The sequence below is a fragment of the Amia ocellicauda genome, chromosome 11, assembly GCF_036373705.1.
Source record: "Amia ocellicauda isolate fAmiCal2 chromosome 11, fAmiCal2.hap1, whole genome shotgun sequence".
Taxonomy (NCBI): Eukaryota; Metazoa; Chordata; class Actinopteri; order Amiiformes; family Amiidae; genus Amia; species Amia ocellicauda.
The window spans coordinates 8197284-8216990 of NC_089860.1; the positions used below are offsets into that span (position 1 = coordinate 8197284).

A 19707-nucleotide genomic window follows, 5' to 3' on the forward strand; every position below is an offset into this window, starting at 1 on the left:
TGCAACTTGGACTCCCCTCAAAATATCTGTACAGACAATCACCCACTCCCTTCCACCTCCCTGTCCTGCCAAGAGAAACACTTGACTCTGACCTGGCATGACGGTGAGGTAGGCGCTGCGGAAGCTGTAGCCCATGGTGTTGGCTCCCAGGCAGATGTACATGCCAGCGTCTTCATCCCGGGCCTTCGTGATGACCAGCTTGTTGAGGTAGGAGCCGTCAGGCCGTGACCACACCTCCCCGGTGGGCAGGACCACAAAGTGCTGCCCGCCCACCTCCAGCGTGGAGTTGTAGGTGCCCACATCCACACGCTTCATCCACTGGATAACAGGTTTGACGTCGCTGTGCACTTTACACTGGAAGGAGGCCGTGCCCCCGAACTCCACCGTGGTGTTGACAGGGTGTGTGCCCGTCAGGATGGGCTTCGAGTTAGTGCGCTCTGGGAGGGATGAGACAGGAGGGAGCAGTCAATGGCAAGAAGCCAGTTTGCAGTTTGCTCACTGTGTCCATATTCAGACAGTGAAGATATTCTATAGAACCCGTATGACACCCCCACCCCAGGCCCTCTCCCATCCCTCTCACCTATGACGTCCACCTTGTAGGTGGCGTGGATCTGCCCGGCAAGGTTGGAGACGTGGCAGGTGTACTTGCCACTGTCACCGGGCTGCAGGTTTTTCAGGGTGAGTGTCCACTGTGGGCGCTGACCGTCCCGGGGAGGCGGCAGTCTGTGCTCATCCTTCCACCAGGTGATGTTGGGGGCGGGGCTGCCGCTGGCCAGGCACTTGAGCCGCACGGAACTGCCCACTGGCTGCTCCAGCACCCTGCGCCGCATCTTCAGGGGCTGGGTGAAGCGGGGCATCACTGCAATGTGACGACACAGGCTTTAAACACAGCGCGAGGCGCAGACGTGGGTTCAGCATATCTGAAATCCTGTCAAGGCGATGCTGACCCAAACTCATCAAGGCAAAACGTTCAGATTGCACTCTCTACCATTTCAATTCAATCAGACTCACTCAATCAGATTCTTGTCCTTGTGTTGACAGGAATCATGTCTACTTTTATCCTGAAAGAGCCTCTTGTATATTTAAAAATAAGAATGAAGAAAGAAACCCAATATTCTCTCACCCCAGGGCTCTCCGGTGGGCTGCTGTCTGGTCAGCTCTGCGTTGGGCTCTGCCGAGGCTGGTGGGGGTTTGCTCTGTAACACCGCAGAATCATCTAAAAAACACAAGTGCCTGACTGTGAGCAGAGAGTCCCCTGGCACACACACACACCTTTAAGAAAACAGCATATACATTTGAAAAAAAGTGTTTTTACTCTGTACAATGTCACCTACAACACATCTTCTCTGTCAAGGCTGCTCATATTAAAATGAGAACATGTATATTTTGTAGCCTGGACATACTCTTTCATAGGAAAGGTGTTCAAACTAAGCATTCAGAGCATTTTTTTAAGATACAAGTACTCAATAATACATACATGGTATGGTGGAGCAGTTTTCAAAGTAATGATAAAAAAAATGCAGAAAGAAGCATTTCCTGGTGCTAAGCAATGACGTCCTAAACCAGGGTGTCAGAACTGAATCTGGGTTTTGGGGCCCAGGGTTGACATTGATAGGGCCTGGCTGTGACACATCTACTGATAGACGAGACAACGTCCCAGAGGAACCCTCAGAGAGAGTTAGACTCTTTGAGCACCTTCAACGCCTACAAAATACCAGGGCACTGAGTGATCACTGCTTTCAAGGACAGGATGGGGTGTGTGTGTTTGTGTGTGTGTATGGGGGGGTGCCTGACAGACAGAATCCTCACTGCCAGTTGAATCCACTGGACAACCCTGTACACAAACTGAAACTGCGGTCATCACTCACGGTCCCAACTCTTTTTCAATATCCACATCCGATTCCAAGGAAATCTGTTGATATTCCTGGACAATCCAATGCTTTTGCCACAGCTGGTCACAAGGTGGCACTATGACCCAAGATAAACAAATCCATAAACTCTGAAATACGATATTGTGCTATATCATTCACTTTCTGTTACCATTATTAGCAGTAATGCACTTTGATCACCACCAGTAAGTTTATTGTTAAAAATAATATCATATTAACCAAGTTTAAGACGTATCCACAAAAAATATATAAATATATAGCTGGTGAAAATCTTAGGATCAGAACTAGACCCTTCTGTACGCTCTTTCATAAAGGTTAATGTTTATCCACTGTGTTGAGGACCGGACTGGGTTTCCACTGTGCGGCGGATGAACCCTGGCCTTGCTGCGCTGAATGACATGCTCGGCGGAGCATGGAGTGCCTTAGCTGTCATGTGTTTTGATTTCGGAGCGTGTTAAGTTTTTTCTTTTTTTATTGCGCTATGGGAACCACAGCTAACCCGCATATTATTTTAACAGAGTTTGCAAGGAGGGGGTTAGGACAAACAGTGCCGGTATTGTAGCTTCACTCAGGTTTCCGCGCTGTTTAAAACAAAACGCCATGTTGACTTAACCCTGAGCAGGAAACCAATTAACTGCCTTTCACCTACACTGCGCAGACGGGGCTGTGAGCTCTGCTTTGTTTGGGTAGGTTCTCTCTGGCACCGCTCACAGGAATGCACAGACGGCCCTTTCTCGGCTCCTCCGCTCGGCCGGCTGCTGAGTGGGCACTGGCGCACTCGCATCACAGCGTGCCTTGTTTCAGGTAATCCTGTGCAAACAATCACTGCGCAAAACCGGACCCCACTAAAACTAACAGCAAAACACGCACAAATGAGTCTCATATGTTTGTTATTTTTCTTCTTTTTCTTTACACTTTCTTTCTTTCCAAGCGCATTCATTGCACTGGATAACTGGGGGAGTTGGGTTTATATTGTTTTAAATAAATCAATCAATCTTTCACAGGCCCCCACACCAGAGTTTTGTACAAAAGCTAAATACACCTTCAATGCATAAAAAAAAATACAATGCTTACACTTACTCTATATTACCTTCCCCCTCTCCCTGTGTAATACTATTTGCTAAAGTAATATCTGGATAAAAAAGCCCTCAATCAAGCTTGCAAAATGTGTTTGATCCAAAGTTGTTGATACTTTGACACAATTCAGTTTTCCAAATGAAGATCATTTATAATTTACGTGTTTTTTTGTTGTTGTAATATATTTAAGGATGTTTGTATCGTTTGAATAATTATTCACTCCATTAAAACGCTTTTCCAAAGTTGATCTCAGTAATATCACACCCTTGATACGTGTGAGACCAAGGGAAGAACCATCAGAGACATTTTCCTAAAAGGCTCCAGTAAGGACCACTTTGTACTCAGCAGCAAAAGCTGTTTGTTCTCAGACTCGCTCTCCTTGTTGATTTTAGTTGTTGTTCTTTATCCGAATTCTGCTTGCATGCTGCAACAGGAATGAGTTAGTTATACTGGCAAACGAACTGGAATCATTTAAAGAAATAACACATAAATGCAATAGTTTTTCACCCCTGGGGAGCGGCTGTAATGCTAGGTTCAGTGTTCCATGGCAGTCCTGGGTTTCTGTCATTCTTTTTCTCCAACTCGTGGTCAAAGAAATAATAATAAATAAGATTCTCTTTAACCAAACAACTCTTGGGGATTAAGAGTTGAAATATATACCAACAACTGCTGTGGCTGCTGCAGTCACTTACAACACAACCACAGTTTCACGTCCATACAAAGGACAGTGTACAGGGAGGTTAAGTAACTTGCTTAAGCTTATACACAGCCTCCTGAAGAAGTGACAGAATGCCTCTTAAATGCATGTCTTCTCCTTCTTTTCTTTTCCACCATGTGCACACTTGCCCCCCACCTCACTTTGTTTGCTTTTCTTTTGGCTCGTCTCCGTTTAGTTATAGTTATTTCCTCCTATTTACTCCGTGGTGAAAAACAAAAACAAACCGAAATGAGAAGAACAAAATCTGATTCCACTTTGTTGCAACACAGACCTCCACATGTTTTGGTTGTTATTTTGTGTGTGTGGCCCAAATTTGCAAGAAACTAAAAGAAAAAGAATACTGGCGGGTGGAGGACTTTGATGTTCCAGCACATTGCTTGGAATCTTCAAAGGAAAACAAAAAGGCCATGTTGCAAGAGGAGGTTCAATTCCAGACGTTAGACAGAACAGGAGATCACACTGGGACAAAGATGATTGTACTAAACAAAGGGCTTTCCACTGAGTGATGAGGGTAAACAATCTGGTTTTAGAAAGCACTTAATTTTACTCATGTGAACACTAGGAGGCATCTTCATCCACAACCGCAATGAATATGCCTAGTGAAAACAGTGTGGTACAAATGCCTGCACCAAGAAAGGCAAAAATCACAGAATCGTTCGATAACAAAAGCGATCATGGAGATTTGACAGAGCTGACACTAAGGCATGTCTTGCTGCAGTGCAACCCAGCTTTTCATTCCATTTAGTCTCACTGCCACTTAAAATTAAAATTTTTTACAACATTTCTTCTTGCATTCCCCGTTTGTTTCTGTTTTCTCTGTCACTTGTGCAAAACTTGCATTCTGTCACCCAGCTCTGAATGTTATATATGTAATGTGTGGGCTCGAAGGACAACATTGTCTAAGTGGAGTCACAAGACCTGGGAGATATCAATCCATGTCTGAAGCCTTTTTAAAGTAATTCTTGGTTCAGCTCTCGCTAAAAGACGGTCTAGGCTGGAGTGGACGTGTGGTAAGAGAGGGAGCACTCACAGTCTCCCACTGCTGTCCCTCAGCCCTGATACAGAAAAGTAAATCAACTTTCTTCAAAATGTTTATTGGATTTGAAGGTGTAAGTCATGGTATTTCAAGTGCTGGTGTTAGGTGGACATCAGACCTTAAAAAAAAAACATATTAGATTGATCTGGTTACGCCAAATGATTTGAAAGGGGTTGTTGCCCAACACATGAACCTACACTGAGCCTGTACATGTGTAAGGCTTAGAAACCCTGCATGACATCAAAGTCACATATAGAGGATGCTCATAGGGTATACTCCTCTGTGTGTAGCAGGACCCTCCTGCAGCCCTGTGCTCATTGGCTGCAGATCACCACAGCTCCTTTGAAAGCCCCACTCCAAAGGCTGCCTAATCCACAATTTGAGAGCGCACCTTTCAATCAGGCACCCAGGCCACATTAATCTTATGCCCTAGCTGCCTGTTTGGTTTCACACAGTGTGGTAATAAGCCTTTGGGTGGGGTAAGGGGGTGGTGGTTAATGGTTCTGCTGCCACATTGCTTTTCAGATTAAATGTTCAACACTAGAGGATGAGGCGATTGCAGTTGATTCACCATCTACCTTTTTCATAATGAGTTTGATATGGGCAGCAGCCATGTGTACACCAGACACGGTTCATGTACATGTTATTGCGAGACAATCTGTGCTGCTGAGGTCCAGTCTGAACCAGGCAAATGGGTACACCTTGGTCTTGGTGACCTCTGTGTTCTTGGCCTGCTGATGGCTTGTAAGAGAGACACACCCTGTGATTTGACCCCTCCTGGCACAGCTGAACGGGCAGATTGACGGAGATAAGATCTAAAAGGCCTGTTGGTGTTTTGCTAGCCCACGGCCTATTGTTAACGTTGGCTGGCTGATCTTCTCACTAAGCCAGCAGCCCCACATTTCAATTGGCACCCTTGAGCCCGGGCCTGGATGGAGCTATTCAGCTTCAGTGAGACGGAATCAGAGGTTCATTATCTGGCCTAAGTGGTTTTAGCAGGCGTTTGGGCCTCAGCTCTCTCCATTGGCAGTGTTGATGTTTTCTCACTCCCTACGCAGGTGCAAGGACTGAGAGAGAGAGGATTGCCATTGCACAGCACTTTTCAGGCAATCCAGGCTTACAGGGGGCTTAGCCAGGCAGCCAAGGCCTCAACCCGTTTAGATAACCTAGACCATCTCACATAAGCCCCACAATAGTCCGCTACCTTTAAGGACAGACTTTAAAGACATTGTTGTTCTTTGCTTCCCACAGGCGGCTGGGTGGATGCCATCAAAGGAAAGAATCTGATTGGCCAAGTGCTACATAGAAAAGTTTGGCTGAAATGCCCCTTCCATCTATCACTCTTATGGAAGTTGCTTGCCTCCAATGTTTCTCAATTTCATGGATGAAGAAACACCAAACTAAAAATCAAGCCAGTAAAGTCTTGGTCCGCCCCAATTGCAATGCAGTAAGAGATGTCTGGACAATTTCAATTGACTCACACCAGCTACCTAACACATGGCAGAAACAGATTTGGTCCACTTTCATGATTCAATTCTCATTCCATTGCCAAATTTCCTTGCACAAATCAGCTCCTGATTATTACTGCCAATCTCCATGCCCCTTTCAATCAAACCCATTTCCTTCATGGCACAGACTATAACTAATTACCTGGAATTAGATTTATTAATGAGGAAATGGAACCTGACTGACAAGAACAAAAACTGATCCTAACCCTGATATTCTCCTGCACTCCAGGGTATGGACTTTTTTTTCTCTTCTGAACTGCACAAATGCAACCTTATTATTTTTGCCTGTTTTGTATCACCCAGTACAGTAAAACTACTACAGGAAGAAGATTGACTTACATCAGGTTCCAACATCAAAGAGACACATTTATCCCCACTTCTACTGTTTCAGAGGTCTCGAGCAGACCCCTGTGCTTTTGGGAAATGGGTCTAGGGTTTCAGAAGGTAAGGAAAATGGGGAATGGAGGGTGTGTGTGATAGAAGGGCACCCCTTATGCCTGGCAGGGGGCTTCTGTAAAGCCAGGCAGTCCCACAAAGAGGGGGCTATGAGCAGAGTGTGGCACGCTGTGAGGAACTGAAGGGCCCAGGGACACAGTCATAGCAGCCCCACGGCTCCAGTTACACAGCGCTTAATGTGGCTACTGGTGGAACCAGTGTTTATAACCCCTCGTATTATTTTTTCCTACTGGAATCACTTAAAAGGATTTTCTCAAGAAGCTACATTCTCTATTCATAGCAGCACAAATATACACCTTTTTTTTTTTACTCTTGTTCTTAAGGCTCCATGAAAACCAATTTAAAAAACAGGTTGTGGAATGTGCAGTGTCTCTCTGTAAAAATATGTTGGAATAATATTAATATACCTGGTTAAACTGAGGGTGTAAGGGTAACAAAAGTGTCATAATTCCATTAAACAAACAAAACACTGTCATAATTCCCAGGACGCTGGGTCTTATGGTGCACCACAAACAATTCCCTCCATTGCCAAGGTCAATAAGGGATTATGGGAATACTGCACATATCCTTGCTCTTAATGTGTTGATTTCAACAGTTCACGTATTCTCACCCTTCATGCAAAACGATGTTATTGATTTTTTGTTGTTTGTTTGTTTGTTTTTCATAATCTGAGGATAGGGATAATGAAATAAAGATTGATGGTTTTGAATATGTCTGAATATTTCAATGCAATTTTACAGTCAACAGCTCAGTGAAGTTGTATAGTGTCGCACTACTCTCTCTTTACAGAATGGCATATTCCAATCAGTATATTTCTAAATCTATTTGAGAGAAGTTTGATACAAAATGTGCATTTAATGACAATGGGCATTTGTAAGCAATGACATTTATCCTTAGTACTTTCTTAAATGGAGGGGGGGGGGGGTGCTGAAAAGCCAGCAACTATTTTTGGAGATGCACATTGATTTGGGTCTCAGCGCAGTCTGAAGTGAATTGAAGTCCCAGCATTGAAAATTAGAGAGCTGTAACATAAATGCAGCTTGGGGAGAAAAAAATGAGTAGTGGAGAAAAGGGTAATTAGTAGTTTATCCCCACTTTTATAGAACCATAAGTGGTTTGTAGCAGCAGGCACATGGCGACTAGAGGGAAGAATAAAGAAACAACAGAAGAAAAAAATAAGGCAACATCCTGAAACAAGGACTTGAGAAAGGCCGGCTGGGACCATGTTCTCTGCTCTCGAATGAGATGAATGTACATTTAGAAAAAAAGTATGGTGAGGAAAAGGGGGTGGGGCTTTAATGTGGGGCATGAGTGAAGGTGGATAATTTGCATTCTCAGAGTTTAATTAAAACCTTCGTGTCTTGGAGCTGCAAAGAGGGCTCTCTCCAGCATTCAGCCACCCAGGAGATGAAACATGGTGTGTGCCCTTTGCAATTACACATGGAGTGGGAGTTGATGGAAATTAGGGGGGTGGGGGGAGGGTTGTGACAGCTACAGCACTCTGAGAGGCCAGGGTACATAGGCAACAGTCCTGGGGAAGCAGGGACACATACTGGATTGCACCTACCTGGGCCAGTGCCACTCACAGTCGAAAGCAGGCTAGTATACAGACTTCAAAGCGGAGAGAAATGTAACAGTATCTAAAAACTTGCCTGGGTGAAAAGTTGGGTAGGTGCCTTTATAAACGTTGACTATTGTCATATCATGGTCAGTCCACAGAGAAGTGTAGCAACGCAGAGCAAAATCACTGTAACTCATGGAAAGTTAATTGGAAACTGGAGAACTGTGGCAAAGCCAAGCACAAGCATGCAATAACTGTGGAGTACTTTTTGGTTTTCTCTCCTCCATGCCTAATGGTTTATTTTATTTTATTATAGTTTTTTTTATTGTTTACGGTTTATTTGTTTATTTTTGTTGTCTGTTTATTAATTTGTAAAGCACTCTGTGGCTACCCTGCTGTGATAAATGTTCACAGGGGATATCAAAGGAATGAGAGGGAAATTGCCCAATAGCTGCCTGGAATCCTGCAGCTGACGTTCAGAACTGAAACTCAGTGAGGGCTACAGGGCCGTTTTGCTCTCAGCTCCACACAGCGTCTTTCTTATTCTTTTTTTTGTTAAATGCGTACACTCCATTTTCTCCCCGGTTTGTGGGAGAGAGTTCTTGTTAGTTGGGCGTTTCCCAGTTGTTCAATGTCTGCTCTGACAGGATATGGTCCCAGCTGTACATTGAGCTTCCATGTAGGCCTGGAGAACACTAGTAGGGACACAGCTATTGGGCTGGGCTAGACTGGTATGGCCAAAAAGAGGGTGGCTCAATGTTAGGATCTTAGAATAGCATCTTAATTAATTCATTAAGATTAAAATGAAAAAAAAAAAAGCCAGCCAAAGAGATTCAGAAGCCTGAATAAGGAACCTCAGTTATAAAAAGGGACAAACAAATTCTGAGCACCTCACCTTGAAGAGAAAATAAATAGGACCCTTTCAATAAATGTTAACTTTTTAAGGCTTTTAATTAGTTTTAAGTGAATTTCTCGCTACATTCAGACAGAGAAATGCGAAGCCTCAGAAAAACATGCAACCCTGAAATGTAAGCGTTTGTTTTCATCTCTGCCCCTCAATATCATGGCCAAATGTAAAGGTCCCCTAGCAAAAAGCAACATCAGTGTGGAAAATAGAAACTACAGTTGTGTTTCCTGGTTTTTCCCCTTGCACTTTGTTGTGGAAAACTTGAGCCCAATGCTTTGAAACTTGTTCCATTTGTCTATGTTATAGAATAATTAAAAGAAAAAGGAAAGCAAAGCCATGACGAAAAAGACAAACCAGCAAAAACAAAGAGTCACTGAAAGATGTTGTGACCTTGTCTGATACTTCAGCACTTAGAATGGCATCCTGTCCCTCCCAGCCCCCAGCCCTCACCCTCTACTTCCCCCTGCATATGCTACAGCCAATACATTTCTCTTCCAATAGGAAATGCACTCTCTCTCTCTCTGCATTAGGCTTAAATTAATACGGACCAGAATGGTTTCAATTTCATCAAAACATCCTTTCATCTTTCACTTTTATTAACGAACCCCCTTTCTTCCACCCCTCTCTAAAGCATGGATTAATTTGCCTCCATATGTGTTTGCGCTTTGAACTTCAAAAAACACACGCGCACGCACACACACTCACTCACACACACACACACAACAAACATGTTTTTGAAATCCAGTTGGCTTGCAGAGCGCTGTGTCATTCTATCAGCAATCTGATTTTAAAATTAGATCATTGTCACACTGGTGAGAGGATGATCAAAGTCTATCTGCCTTCTGTACACATGTTGCTCGGTGTATATGATTTATATGACTGTCACGCTACCAGTATCCACTCTTCACTCATCTGGCCAGCACTGCTAACCAGTGTCTTTGTTGGATGTTTTAACCCCACCCAAAAAAGCTTTAACAGCATGTTCAATTTACCACCAATTTGTTAAAGAAAACAATGCACAATGGTAAAAATGATATGAATATTAAACATCACCTGTGTTAAATTTACACAATGATATATGTGTCACTTCCCCAACTTTTTCCTAATTAGACACAATAACACAGGTGTAAACATATGATGATAGGAAATGTTTATTGAATATGTCCCAGTGTGGACTGCATCACAAAAAAAAACAAAAAAAACTTCTGTGACTGATCACTGGTTTGCAGATGTTTAAAGGGACTGCGGGAGGAATGCAATGAATAGGACACACAAACCAAAGGCACTCCCTTAAGTGGTTTTAATGTGGCCTTAATTGGATTCAGCCCCCCCCATACTTCCCTATTCCCGACGCAGACACTGCATGTTAAAGCACAATGACAGCTGCTTTCAATAATATAACAATTATTTTTGCTCCATTACATTTTGTAGAGGGTTGGAAAAGCAGTCACCTGTACCAAAAGATTTAGGAATGTCTGCTATTACCACTGAATGACAATAAAGTGAGGAGGTGTAGCCACAACCTCATGAGTCACTAGATCACAAAACACTCCAACCTCTACAGCTGAAACACTGCACTGCATTTGAAATTGAAAAAAATGCACTTTAATATTAATGTGCTGCTTTCTGTTGTTCTTATTGTAAAGTGGTTTGGGATGCCATGCAATGAAATCATTATTATGAATATTATTTCAGTCTTAAACCTCTCACACTCTGTCACTTCCCAATGAGGGGCTGAATTAACTTGTTTGGGATCTCCTTCAGCATAACCTTGTCTTTGCTAAAACTGGCAGAAATAAGAGTCTTGATGCACAGCAGGTTCATATTTCCGGAGCTGCTCTTATCTATTAAACTAATGCTAGGTGCTGCACATTTTGCTCTTCCCTTGCAATAAATGTACACAGAGGGAAGTGGAGGCATCCTAATACAAAACACTCCCACGTCCCAGGATTTGATTTTGCAGCTCTGACGGTACAATCGCAAGAGGCTGCAGCTCACCAAAGAAACAGCTGACCTTTGACCTATGACGCAGCAGAAGTCAGATTTCTGCCTGCCGGCATCAGTCTGAAACAGTAACTCGTCTTAAGTGCAGCACAAACACATACACAACCAATAACAACTGCATGGGAATGAAAGAGCTCCACCACCAGTAGAAAGCTGGGCATAACCACCGTCCACACCAAATCCACAGCGTCTCCAGCTAGTGCAGTGAGACTCTGTACAGAACAGGTTGGTTCAGGTGTGGTGTGGACACACAAGGAAATTGGACCCTCCACCTTGGTGTCTGGGTGTGTTTTTGCTCCAGTGTAGCTTAAATCACACTTAAAACCTCCCAAAAAAGTGGATGTGTCTTTGCTGTAAGGCTCTCTCTCTCATTACAGTACCCCCTCCACACATACCCCTCCCAAAAAATATTTTAAAGAAGGGGTATGAGCATGACTGCAAGATTAGTTTTAGATGAAGATGAAGTTTAGAGTTCCTACTGGGTTCTGTTTGTAGGGGAAGGAAGTGGATGTTTTCAGCTGGCTGACAGTATCCAGGTCACATGCAGAGACTGCTAACAATGCGCGGTGTGTTATTTTTAGCTTTTAAAACAGCAGGGTTAACAAGTGGACCACCAGGGATACTCCACGGATGGCAAGAGGAATACTTTGGGGGGCTGCCGGGAATTGTGCAATTAATTGTGTGCTGACAGAGTCTTCCCTGCTGTTTGAGGCGATGTGGAAAGCTAAGAAAGGGCAGGGCCATTGGGGAGTTGGAGGGTCAGTCAATCCTCTTTTTTTAACCTTGAAAGCTTCCAACTGTTAAACATACCCAATTACTTCAGTTTTTTCCTGAAGCATTCTATGGTTCAAGGAAGGAGAGACCACGACACCCTTGTATTAGGGCCAGCCATGTTTTCTGCTCCTTGAATATCAGATACATTTTGTGACTCAAAGTTGTTGAAACTGTTATTGGTCTACTGCGCAATATTTCTTTAAATAATACATAATGTTATCCTCTCTCCTCTGTACACACTATGGCGTCAGTGTTAAAATGGCCTGCTGAGGGTGACGTCACACAAACTGCTCACAAAGACCACGAAAAGCAACCGAACGAAAGCTCTTCAAACACGGCACACTGTAATATTAAGAGATAAAACGAACACAAGACACACAATCTTCATATTAAGGTAATAGAGTGTTAGTGTTAACGTCAAATAGGCCATGAATATCTGTGAGTGGGAAAGTTAAAGGGGGAAAAAAACGTGATCCTTGACGAGAAAACAAGCCAGGCAGTGTTCCCAAATTATTATAGTAATGTATCTGCTCAGAGTAAAACATCAGGGTGGAATATAAATTAAGAAGCTTAAATTATGTATTTTTTTTATTACAAATTGTTTATTTTGGTACATCTGCTGCTGGTGTAAAAACACATAAATAAATGGATTCAGTGCTTGAGGTTAGGACTGTAGCCTGCCTGTGCTCTTTCCCACTGACAGTAGTAAGTGGCGTCTCTGTTTCCAGTTGAAGCAATCCCTATTAAATGTGACGTGTGACCAGAGTCTCCACTCCCCGTGTTATTAAACCTGGCAGTGTTTAACATTTTGGTATGAATCTGATCCCTCTCACTCAGTTGCTGACATGGGAAGGGGCAGATTGAGCTGCTTGGAGGAATTCAGATGGAGAGTGTCTGGAGTGTGTGTATATAAGGGTCTGTGTGTGTCTGTGTGTGTGCGCAATAGTAATATTGTTGTCAATACCTTAGGTCCAGTGGTCAGTAATTTCCCTGGATTCCAGTTTTTCTTTGCAGTGCTGGTCCAGAAACATTCTCTTTCTGAAGGGTTAAATGATTAGGCTTGTCTAGGAAAATGGATGGCACTGAAGTGGGGAAATATTTCAACGTGACACATCACACGTGCACAATGTCCTCAAATGTTAAGGACATAAGGTGAAAAGGGAGAAGAGGACCTTTGAGATGTGTGGTTTCTTCTTGGATACAGTGAGGGAAAAAGTATTTGATCCCCTGCTGATTTTGTACGTTTGCCCACTGACAAATAAATGATCAGTCTATAATTTTAATGGTAGGTGTATTTTAACAGTGAGAGACAGAATAACAACAAAAAAATCCAGAAAAACGCATTTCTAAAAAGTTATAAATTGATTTGCATATTAATGAGGGAAATAAGTATTTGACCCCCTATCAATCAGCAAGATTTCTGGCTCCCAGGTGTCTTTTATAGAGGTAACGAGCTGAGATTAGGAGCACTCTCTTAAAGGGAGTGCTCCTAATCTCAGCTCGTTACCTGTATAAAAGACACCTGTCCACAGAAGCAATCAATCAATCAGATTCCAAACTCTGCACCATGGCCAAGACCAAAGAGCTGTCCAAGGATGTCAGGGACAAGATTGTAGACCTACACAAGGCTGGAATGGGCTACAAGACCATCACCAAGCAGCTTGGTGAGAAGGTGACAACAGTTGCTGCGATTATTCGCAAATGGAAGAAACACAAAACAACTGGCAGTCTCCCTCGGTCTGGGGCTCCATGCAAGATCTCAATGATCATGAGAACGGTGAGGAATCAGCCCAGAACTACACGGGAGGATCTTGTTAATGATCTCAAGGCAGCTGAGACCATAGTCACCAGGAAACAATTGGTAACACACTACGCCATGAAGGACTGAAATCCTGCAGCGCCCGCAAGGTCCCCCTGCTCAAGAAAGCACATGTACAGGCCCGTCTGAAGTTTGCCAATGAACATCTGAATGATTCAGAGGAGAACTGGGTGAAAGTGTTGTGGTCAGATGAGACCAAAATCGAGCTCTTTGGCATCAACTCAACTCGCCGTGTTTGGAGGAGGAGGAATGACCCCAAGAACACCATCCCCACTGTCAAACATGGAGGTGGAAACATTATGCTTTGGGGGTGTTTTTCTGCTAAGGGGACAGGACAACTGCACCGCATCAAAGGGACGATGGACGGGGCCATGTACCATCAAATCTTGGGTGACAACCTCCTTCCCTCAGCCAGGGCATTGAAAATGGGTCGTGGATGGGTATTCCAGCATGACAATGACCCAAAACACACAGCCAAGGCAACAAAGGAGTGGCTCAAGAAGAAGCACATTAAGGTCCTGGAGTGGCCTAGCCAGTCTCCAGACCTTAATCCCATAGAAAATCTGTGGAGGGAGCTGAAGGTTCGAGTTGCCAAACGTCAGCCTCGAAACCTTAATGACTTGGAGAGGATCTGCAAAGAGGAGTGGGACAAAATCCCTCCTGAGATGTGTGCAAACCTGGTGGCCAACTAAAAGAAACGTCTGACCTCTGTGATTGCCAACAAGGGTTTTGCCACCAAGTACTAAGTCGAAGGGGTCAAATACTTATTTCACTCATTAACATGCAAATCAATTTATAACTTTTTTGAAATGCGTTTTTCTGGATTTTGTTGTTGTTATTCTCTCTCACTGTTAAAATACACCTACCATTAAAATTATAGACTGATCATTTCTTTGTCAGTGGGCAAACGTACAAAATCAGCAGGGGATCAAATACTTTTTCCCTCACTGTACCTGGAAGCTTTTGTAAGTGCCTCAAGTGCTTGAGAAGAATGGAAAGGAACGGAAAGATTGAAGAGGAGCTTGAAGATGACAGACACCACTGCCTCTGAGCAGGAAACCTTGGGCTAAAAGAGCCACGCGTTGAAAGCAGAGTAAGAGTCTCCGGTGCCTGGCAGGTCTATTGAACAGCACTAATTGTCAACACAATTTTGAATAGACAGGCCTCCTTGGCTATCGTCAGTGGGCCCTGGACAGAGCGGTAATGGAGGAAGGGTCCGGAAATCAGCGTCCAAGAAACTTTCAACAACATCGGCCTCTCTGCGATTTATTACGGGCAAGGCGTCGCTTTAGCGATTTACACCCCTTTTCTTCTAAAGTTCACTTCCAGAGTACATTTGATCAGCAGTCTCTAAACAGGACCTGGTCTGGACTTCCAACAAGTGGGCCCTTCCCAGAGATCTGTTCTGCAGTGCCACAAGACCAGAAATGTTGTAGTGCCCCACCCCCGTCCCCCAACCCCTGTTTCATTATCTACACGGAGCAGATGTTTCACAGCTACATAAACCTTTCAGACGCTGCGGATGAATTAATTGATGCGCAATCCCATCAGCCCGGAGGAGACGGTCACATTGTTTCTTCACCAGAAAACACACACAACCCCCACTCCCCCCCACCCCCCCACGCAGTATGAAGTTTCTGTTTCTGTAAACAACCACAATTCTTTCCTGTCCCAGGTATTACATGACAGAACAGGAGGTATTAAGGCTCCCTTTGTTTTCCACCAGGGAGATGAAATTCAGCATGTAAGCCATACGTTTTTTTATGCTAACAAGCCATAAATTCCCATTTGCACAATGTACACTTGTAAGTTTTCATTTCGTGTTGAATAAGTGGAACCATATTTCTTTTACTGCCTGCTCCCTGCCAGCACTCTCCCCTATGTCAAATATAATTTTGCATTCAATTCACGTGAATCCCATTTTGTTTACTTTCATGCGATCTGTTCAAGTCCAGAGAAAGGACCTGATGTGCTCGGTTGAGGTTTGTCGTTTAAGACTTGGGGCAGAATTAAAAACAAAAAAAGTAATTTACCAAACAATTAATACAAAAGGAACCTTCTGGACTAGGGGATGAAATATGCTTTAGCAAGGACTGCTGCAGAGAGGCTGTATATGAACGGCTTGAACCAGGAGCCTCTAGGGAAGAAGCCCTACACCCAGGACCACATGCTGTTATTGAGTCTATCCAAATTATAAAAGCTGCATTCATCTTTCAGCTCTGTTTTCCTTGTCAACACACAATGTGTCACCAGCTTTGTTCCAGCCAATCCTTAATTACCAACGTGATCTGAAGCTGCGGGGTGAATTGAGGAAATAACGGTCAATTGAGTACCGACTAGATTGAAAAAGCTGAAATGGAAGAGATTGGAAGTGCCACTGTGGCCCAGCCCTGAGAAGAGACCATAGCATCTACTGACGTGTGTGAGTGAGTGTAGGGAGAGGACGAGGTTGGAGGCGGGTGTGTGGAAGGAGGTACTCACTGACGACGATGAGGGTGTAGTTGATGGAGATGCTGCCGAAGCCGTTGGTGACACGGCAGACGAATACACCGGTGTCGGCCAGCTCCACGTCCCGGATCTTCAGGGCCTGCTGCAGCACCCGGTAGCGGCTCCAGCCCCGGTGCACCGTGCGCCCGTCCTTCAACCACAGCAGCATGGGCTGTGGGTCTCCCTGCACAAGGCAGGGCAGACGCACCGTGCGGCCCAGCTTTACCGTCTGACGTTCCTCCACCGGCCGGCTCACCCGGGGGGGCCCTGAGAGAAAGAGAGAGACATCCTTGAAAGACACTGACCCTTATTACCCCTTATGCAAGTTTACTGTGGTGAATTTACCCTAGGATTTTTGCACTTTGAACATGTTTTCACTGTGCAACTGTAGTTTTACAGTTGTTTCCTCTAATTTTAACCTTACTGTGCTTTACTCCACTCTACCATGAACAAACTATGGTCTACCACAGCAAACATGCCATTACATATTCATCACCGTATGGCCTGGTATTCCTGTGGGTGTGCAGTAAAGCAGGGTGATGTTGAACCCATAGCAATGGCCAGTTTGTAAGATGTTTTTTCAGCAGACACTTTCTGTGTCCACCTTATTGATGTTCAGAGCAAATCTGCCATTGAGAGTAGAACTAGCTTCACGAGTAGTATTTAAAAAGGCACTGCAAAACTATGTTGTGGTGCATTACAGTTAATTACATTGGCAATAGCAGCATACTTTATTTCTCAATGGTGTGTAAATGCACTTGCAGTGAATTGTGATAAGTATTTTATTAACATAGATATATATATAAATAAGATGATATACAGATATAAGATGAGGGGCTATTTTTTCATTTTTTGTGATTTGGTCACTGTATTTTAAGCAGGCAGACATCCTTGCGTGCTCCAGGCTCTTGTACTCCCCTCAGCAGAGGTCTGGGAGTCTCCCCAGAGGGCTCCGCTTTCCATTTATTTTGGCCCTCCCCTGCTGCCTCAGCACTGGTGCGTGTGTATATTGGAAGGCCCCTTTCATTCATGCTTGGTACTGTCACATCCTGTTGCTGTACCAGCGAGTTGTGGAAAGAGCCGGCGAGATGATGGAAAACACCGAACGAAAGCCTTTTCTTTATGTTGTTTTTCTTATTTTTTGTACAAATTTTATTTTGCTTTCTTCCCCCCCCCCCCACCAATCCCTTTCCAACTTTCTTTTGGATTGAAGTGTTTTCACCTGGAAATGGTTGGTTGACATCCAGGAAAGTGCTAGAAGAGAGAAATGGAGAAGGTAGGGGGAGCGGCTGTTGTTTGGGTGTTGGAATTAAATTACGGGACATTCCACTGTAAGCCGGAGAAGGATAATTTCTCTTTTATCCCCCACCCTGCACCACCAACCCCAAAAACTCACGACAGCAAGAATGAAAGAAAAATTATTGTTTCCCGTGAACACAAATGGAAGCACGCAATTCTGAAGGAATCCAGACAAATTTAAACATTACCAGAAACAGCCAGAACCTGCGATGCAATGTGTCTAGCTGTGGCTGCCTTCTAGTTGCAAACTATCTGGAAAGGTCATGAAAAAAACATCAGTATTAGGAAACGGAACACAAACCTTAAAATACAGCTGTTTTCTACCAAACAAAAAGGGAAGAGTCTTCTAGGAAAACAAAATTAAAACCAAACACCACAAAGATCAAGCCTCCCTTTTTAATATGATTTTAATGTTTTCCTGTAATCATGAAATATTATATTTTGCTACAGTTTGGAATCTGCAGACTTGGCTTGCTAACACAGACCAACTGACAAATTAAAGCTGAAAGACGGAAGTGGGATGGAGCTGGACAGAAGGCTGATGCTGTCCTGTTTGATAACACTGCCATCCAAGGAGAGCTTGCTTGAGTTCTAACCCATCTAAACCCTGCTGCACAAGAGCTAAAACGCCACTAACAGCAGCCGGTCCATTTACTGTCTCAGACTGAAGCTTCCAGTCAGGACTATAGTGGAGTGCTGGGTTTGGCACACGCTGTTAAAAATGACGGAGAACCTTACCAAGCTACTTCTCAGTAACAGTGGGTTTCCTGTCTCTCACTCCCCTTGATTGGAAAGCTTAGGCAGGTCTGTTTTCAGGCCCACTCTGCACACTTCAGCACTAATGTAAGCTCCGACTTCATGTCTACCCTTATTTCCAGAAGGAAAATATTTAAATCAGGGATGCCCAACTCCTGGAGCTGGAGAACTCAACTTAATTTCAATGACCTATAAAATATGCCGGACAATGCAATTCCTCATAATACAGATAACGAATATGTCAATTAGAAACCCCAACCCTGACTATTAATGCAGAGTTGTTTAGAGCAATTTATATATATTGTGAGGTGGAACCCAGAAGACATGAGGCCGAAACAGAATGAACTGAAACATATTTAAATAAACTCACAAACAAAACCAGCACCACCACTGGCCTGAAAGAATAAGACAACCAATAAACTGAAATGGCTCTTCTAGGCACTGTCAGTGTCTCAGCGTTCCCCCAGTGCCTCCTGTAACTGTCCACTCTCTCTCTTGCCCAGTTTCCACTGGCCATGTTTATGTCCATTTTAGTCCATGCTTTCCACTGTGGATCAAGTACACCTCCGCCTGTGCCCAAACTAGTTTCAGGGGGTACAATTTCAGGGGAGTCATAAACTGGTCTTGGGGATGTACCGTTACATCCCCTTACTTACAATACAGTGAATGACAAAGTAATGAAACTAAAAATACAGTACATAATGTTGTTTGCCCTTTAGGGTCTCACATTCACTTCCTGGGGCAGCTGTACCTAAAAAAAATGCAATGCAAACACAGGCAGCCATGTTTATGTGTACTGGCATGGCACGGTATATATACAGCTCTGGAAAAAATTAAGAGACCACTCCAAGTTCAGAAATCAATTTTAAGTGGTCTCTTAATTTTTTCCAGAGCTGTAAATATATGGGATTTGTAATGGGGTTCTAGCATAGAGGTACAATTGTCAGTTTACGATTTTCACAAGGGGAGGGGGAAAAAATGTGTTGTGAATATGTGGAGGCAGAGCAGTTTATTAAAGAACTAAGATCTGATTTTTTCCCCCCTTTCTTTGAACAAGCCTTCCATTGTTTGTGAACAGGGCACCTTTACACCCCCCCTCCCCACCCACCGCCAGTGTGTCTCACTGTGATATGAATACTTTCACACAGTCTAGAAGTGCAGCCTGTCGCGGGCGGTCACTGTGGGTGTGACAGCGTGCCAGGCCTACACTCTTGTTAGGGATTTGATGGCAATCTTGTTTTAATAAAGAGGCGGAGAGCACGAGAGGAGCTTGATATCCAGTTTCCATTCCCCTGCATATGTCTGGCTGAGTGAAATATTCTGATCAATACAGCCTTTTCATTTCTGGCTTATTGAAACAACCTGGCCACCACCGATGTCCTAACGGGCCCACATAAAAGCCTCCATTAACCCCCT

At 43.9% G+C, this 19707-nt stretch overlaps 1 protein-coding gene across 1 annotated transcript in view; it reads right to left on the bottom strand.

Annotated features, from left to right (window-relative positions):
- The window catches only part of fgfrl1b (fibroblast growth factor receptor like 1b), a 39007-nt gene that overhangs the window by 1580 nt on the left and 17720 nt on the right, over positions 1-19707 (bottom strand). Inside the window, exons 3-6 of the mRNA XM_066716525.1 lie at positions 16231-16503; positions 1124-1216; positions 581-859; positions 93-437 (exon numbers count right to left, since the gene is read on the bottom strand). Of these exons, the coding sequence (XP_066572622.1) occupies positions 93-437; positions 581-859; positions 1124-1216; positions 16231-16503 (990 nt within the window). The remainder of the gene's footprint in view (positions 1-92; positions 438-580; positions 860-1123; positions 1217-16230; positions 16504-19707) is intronic.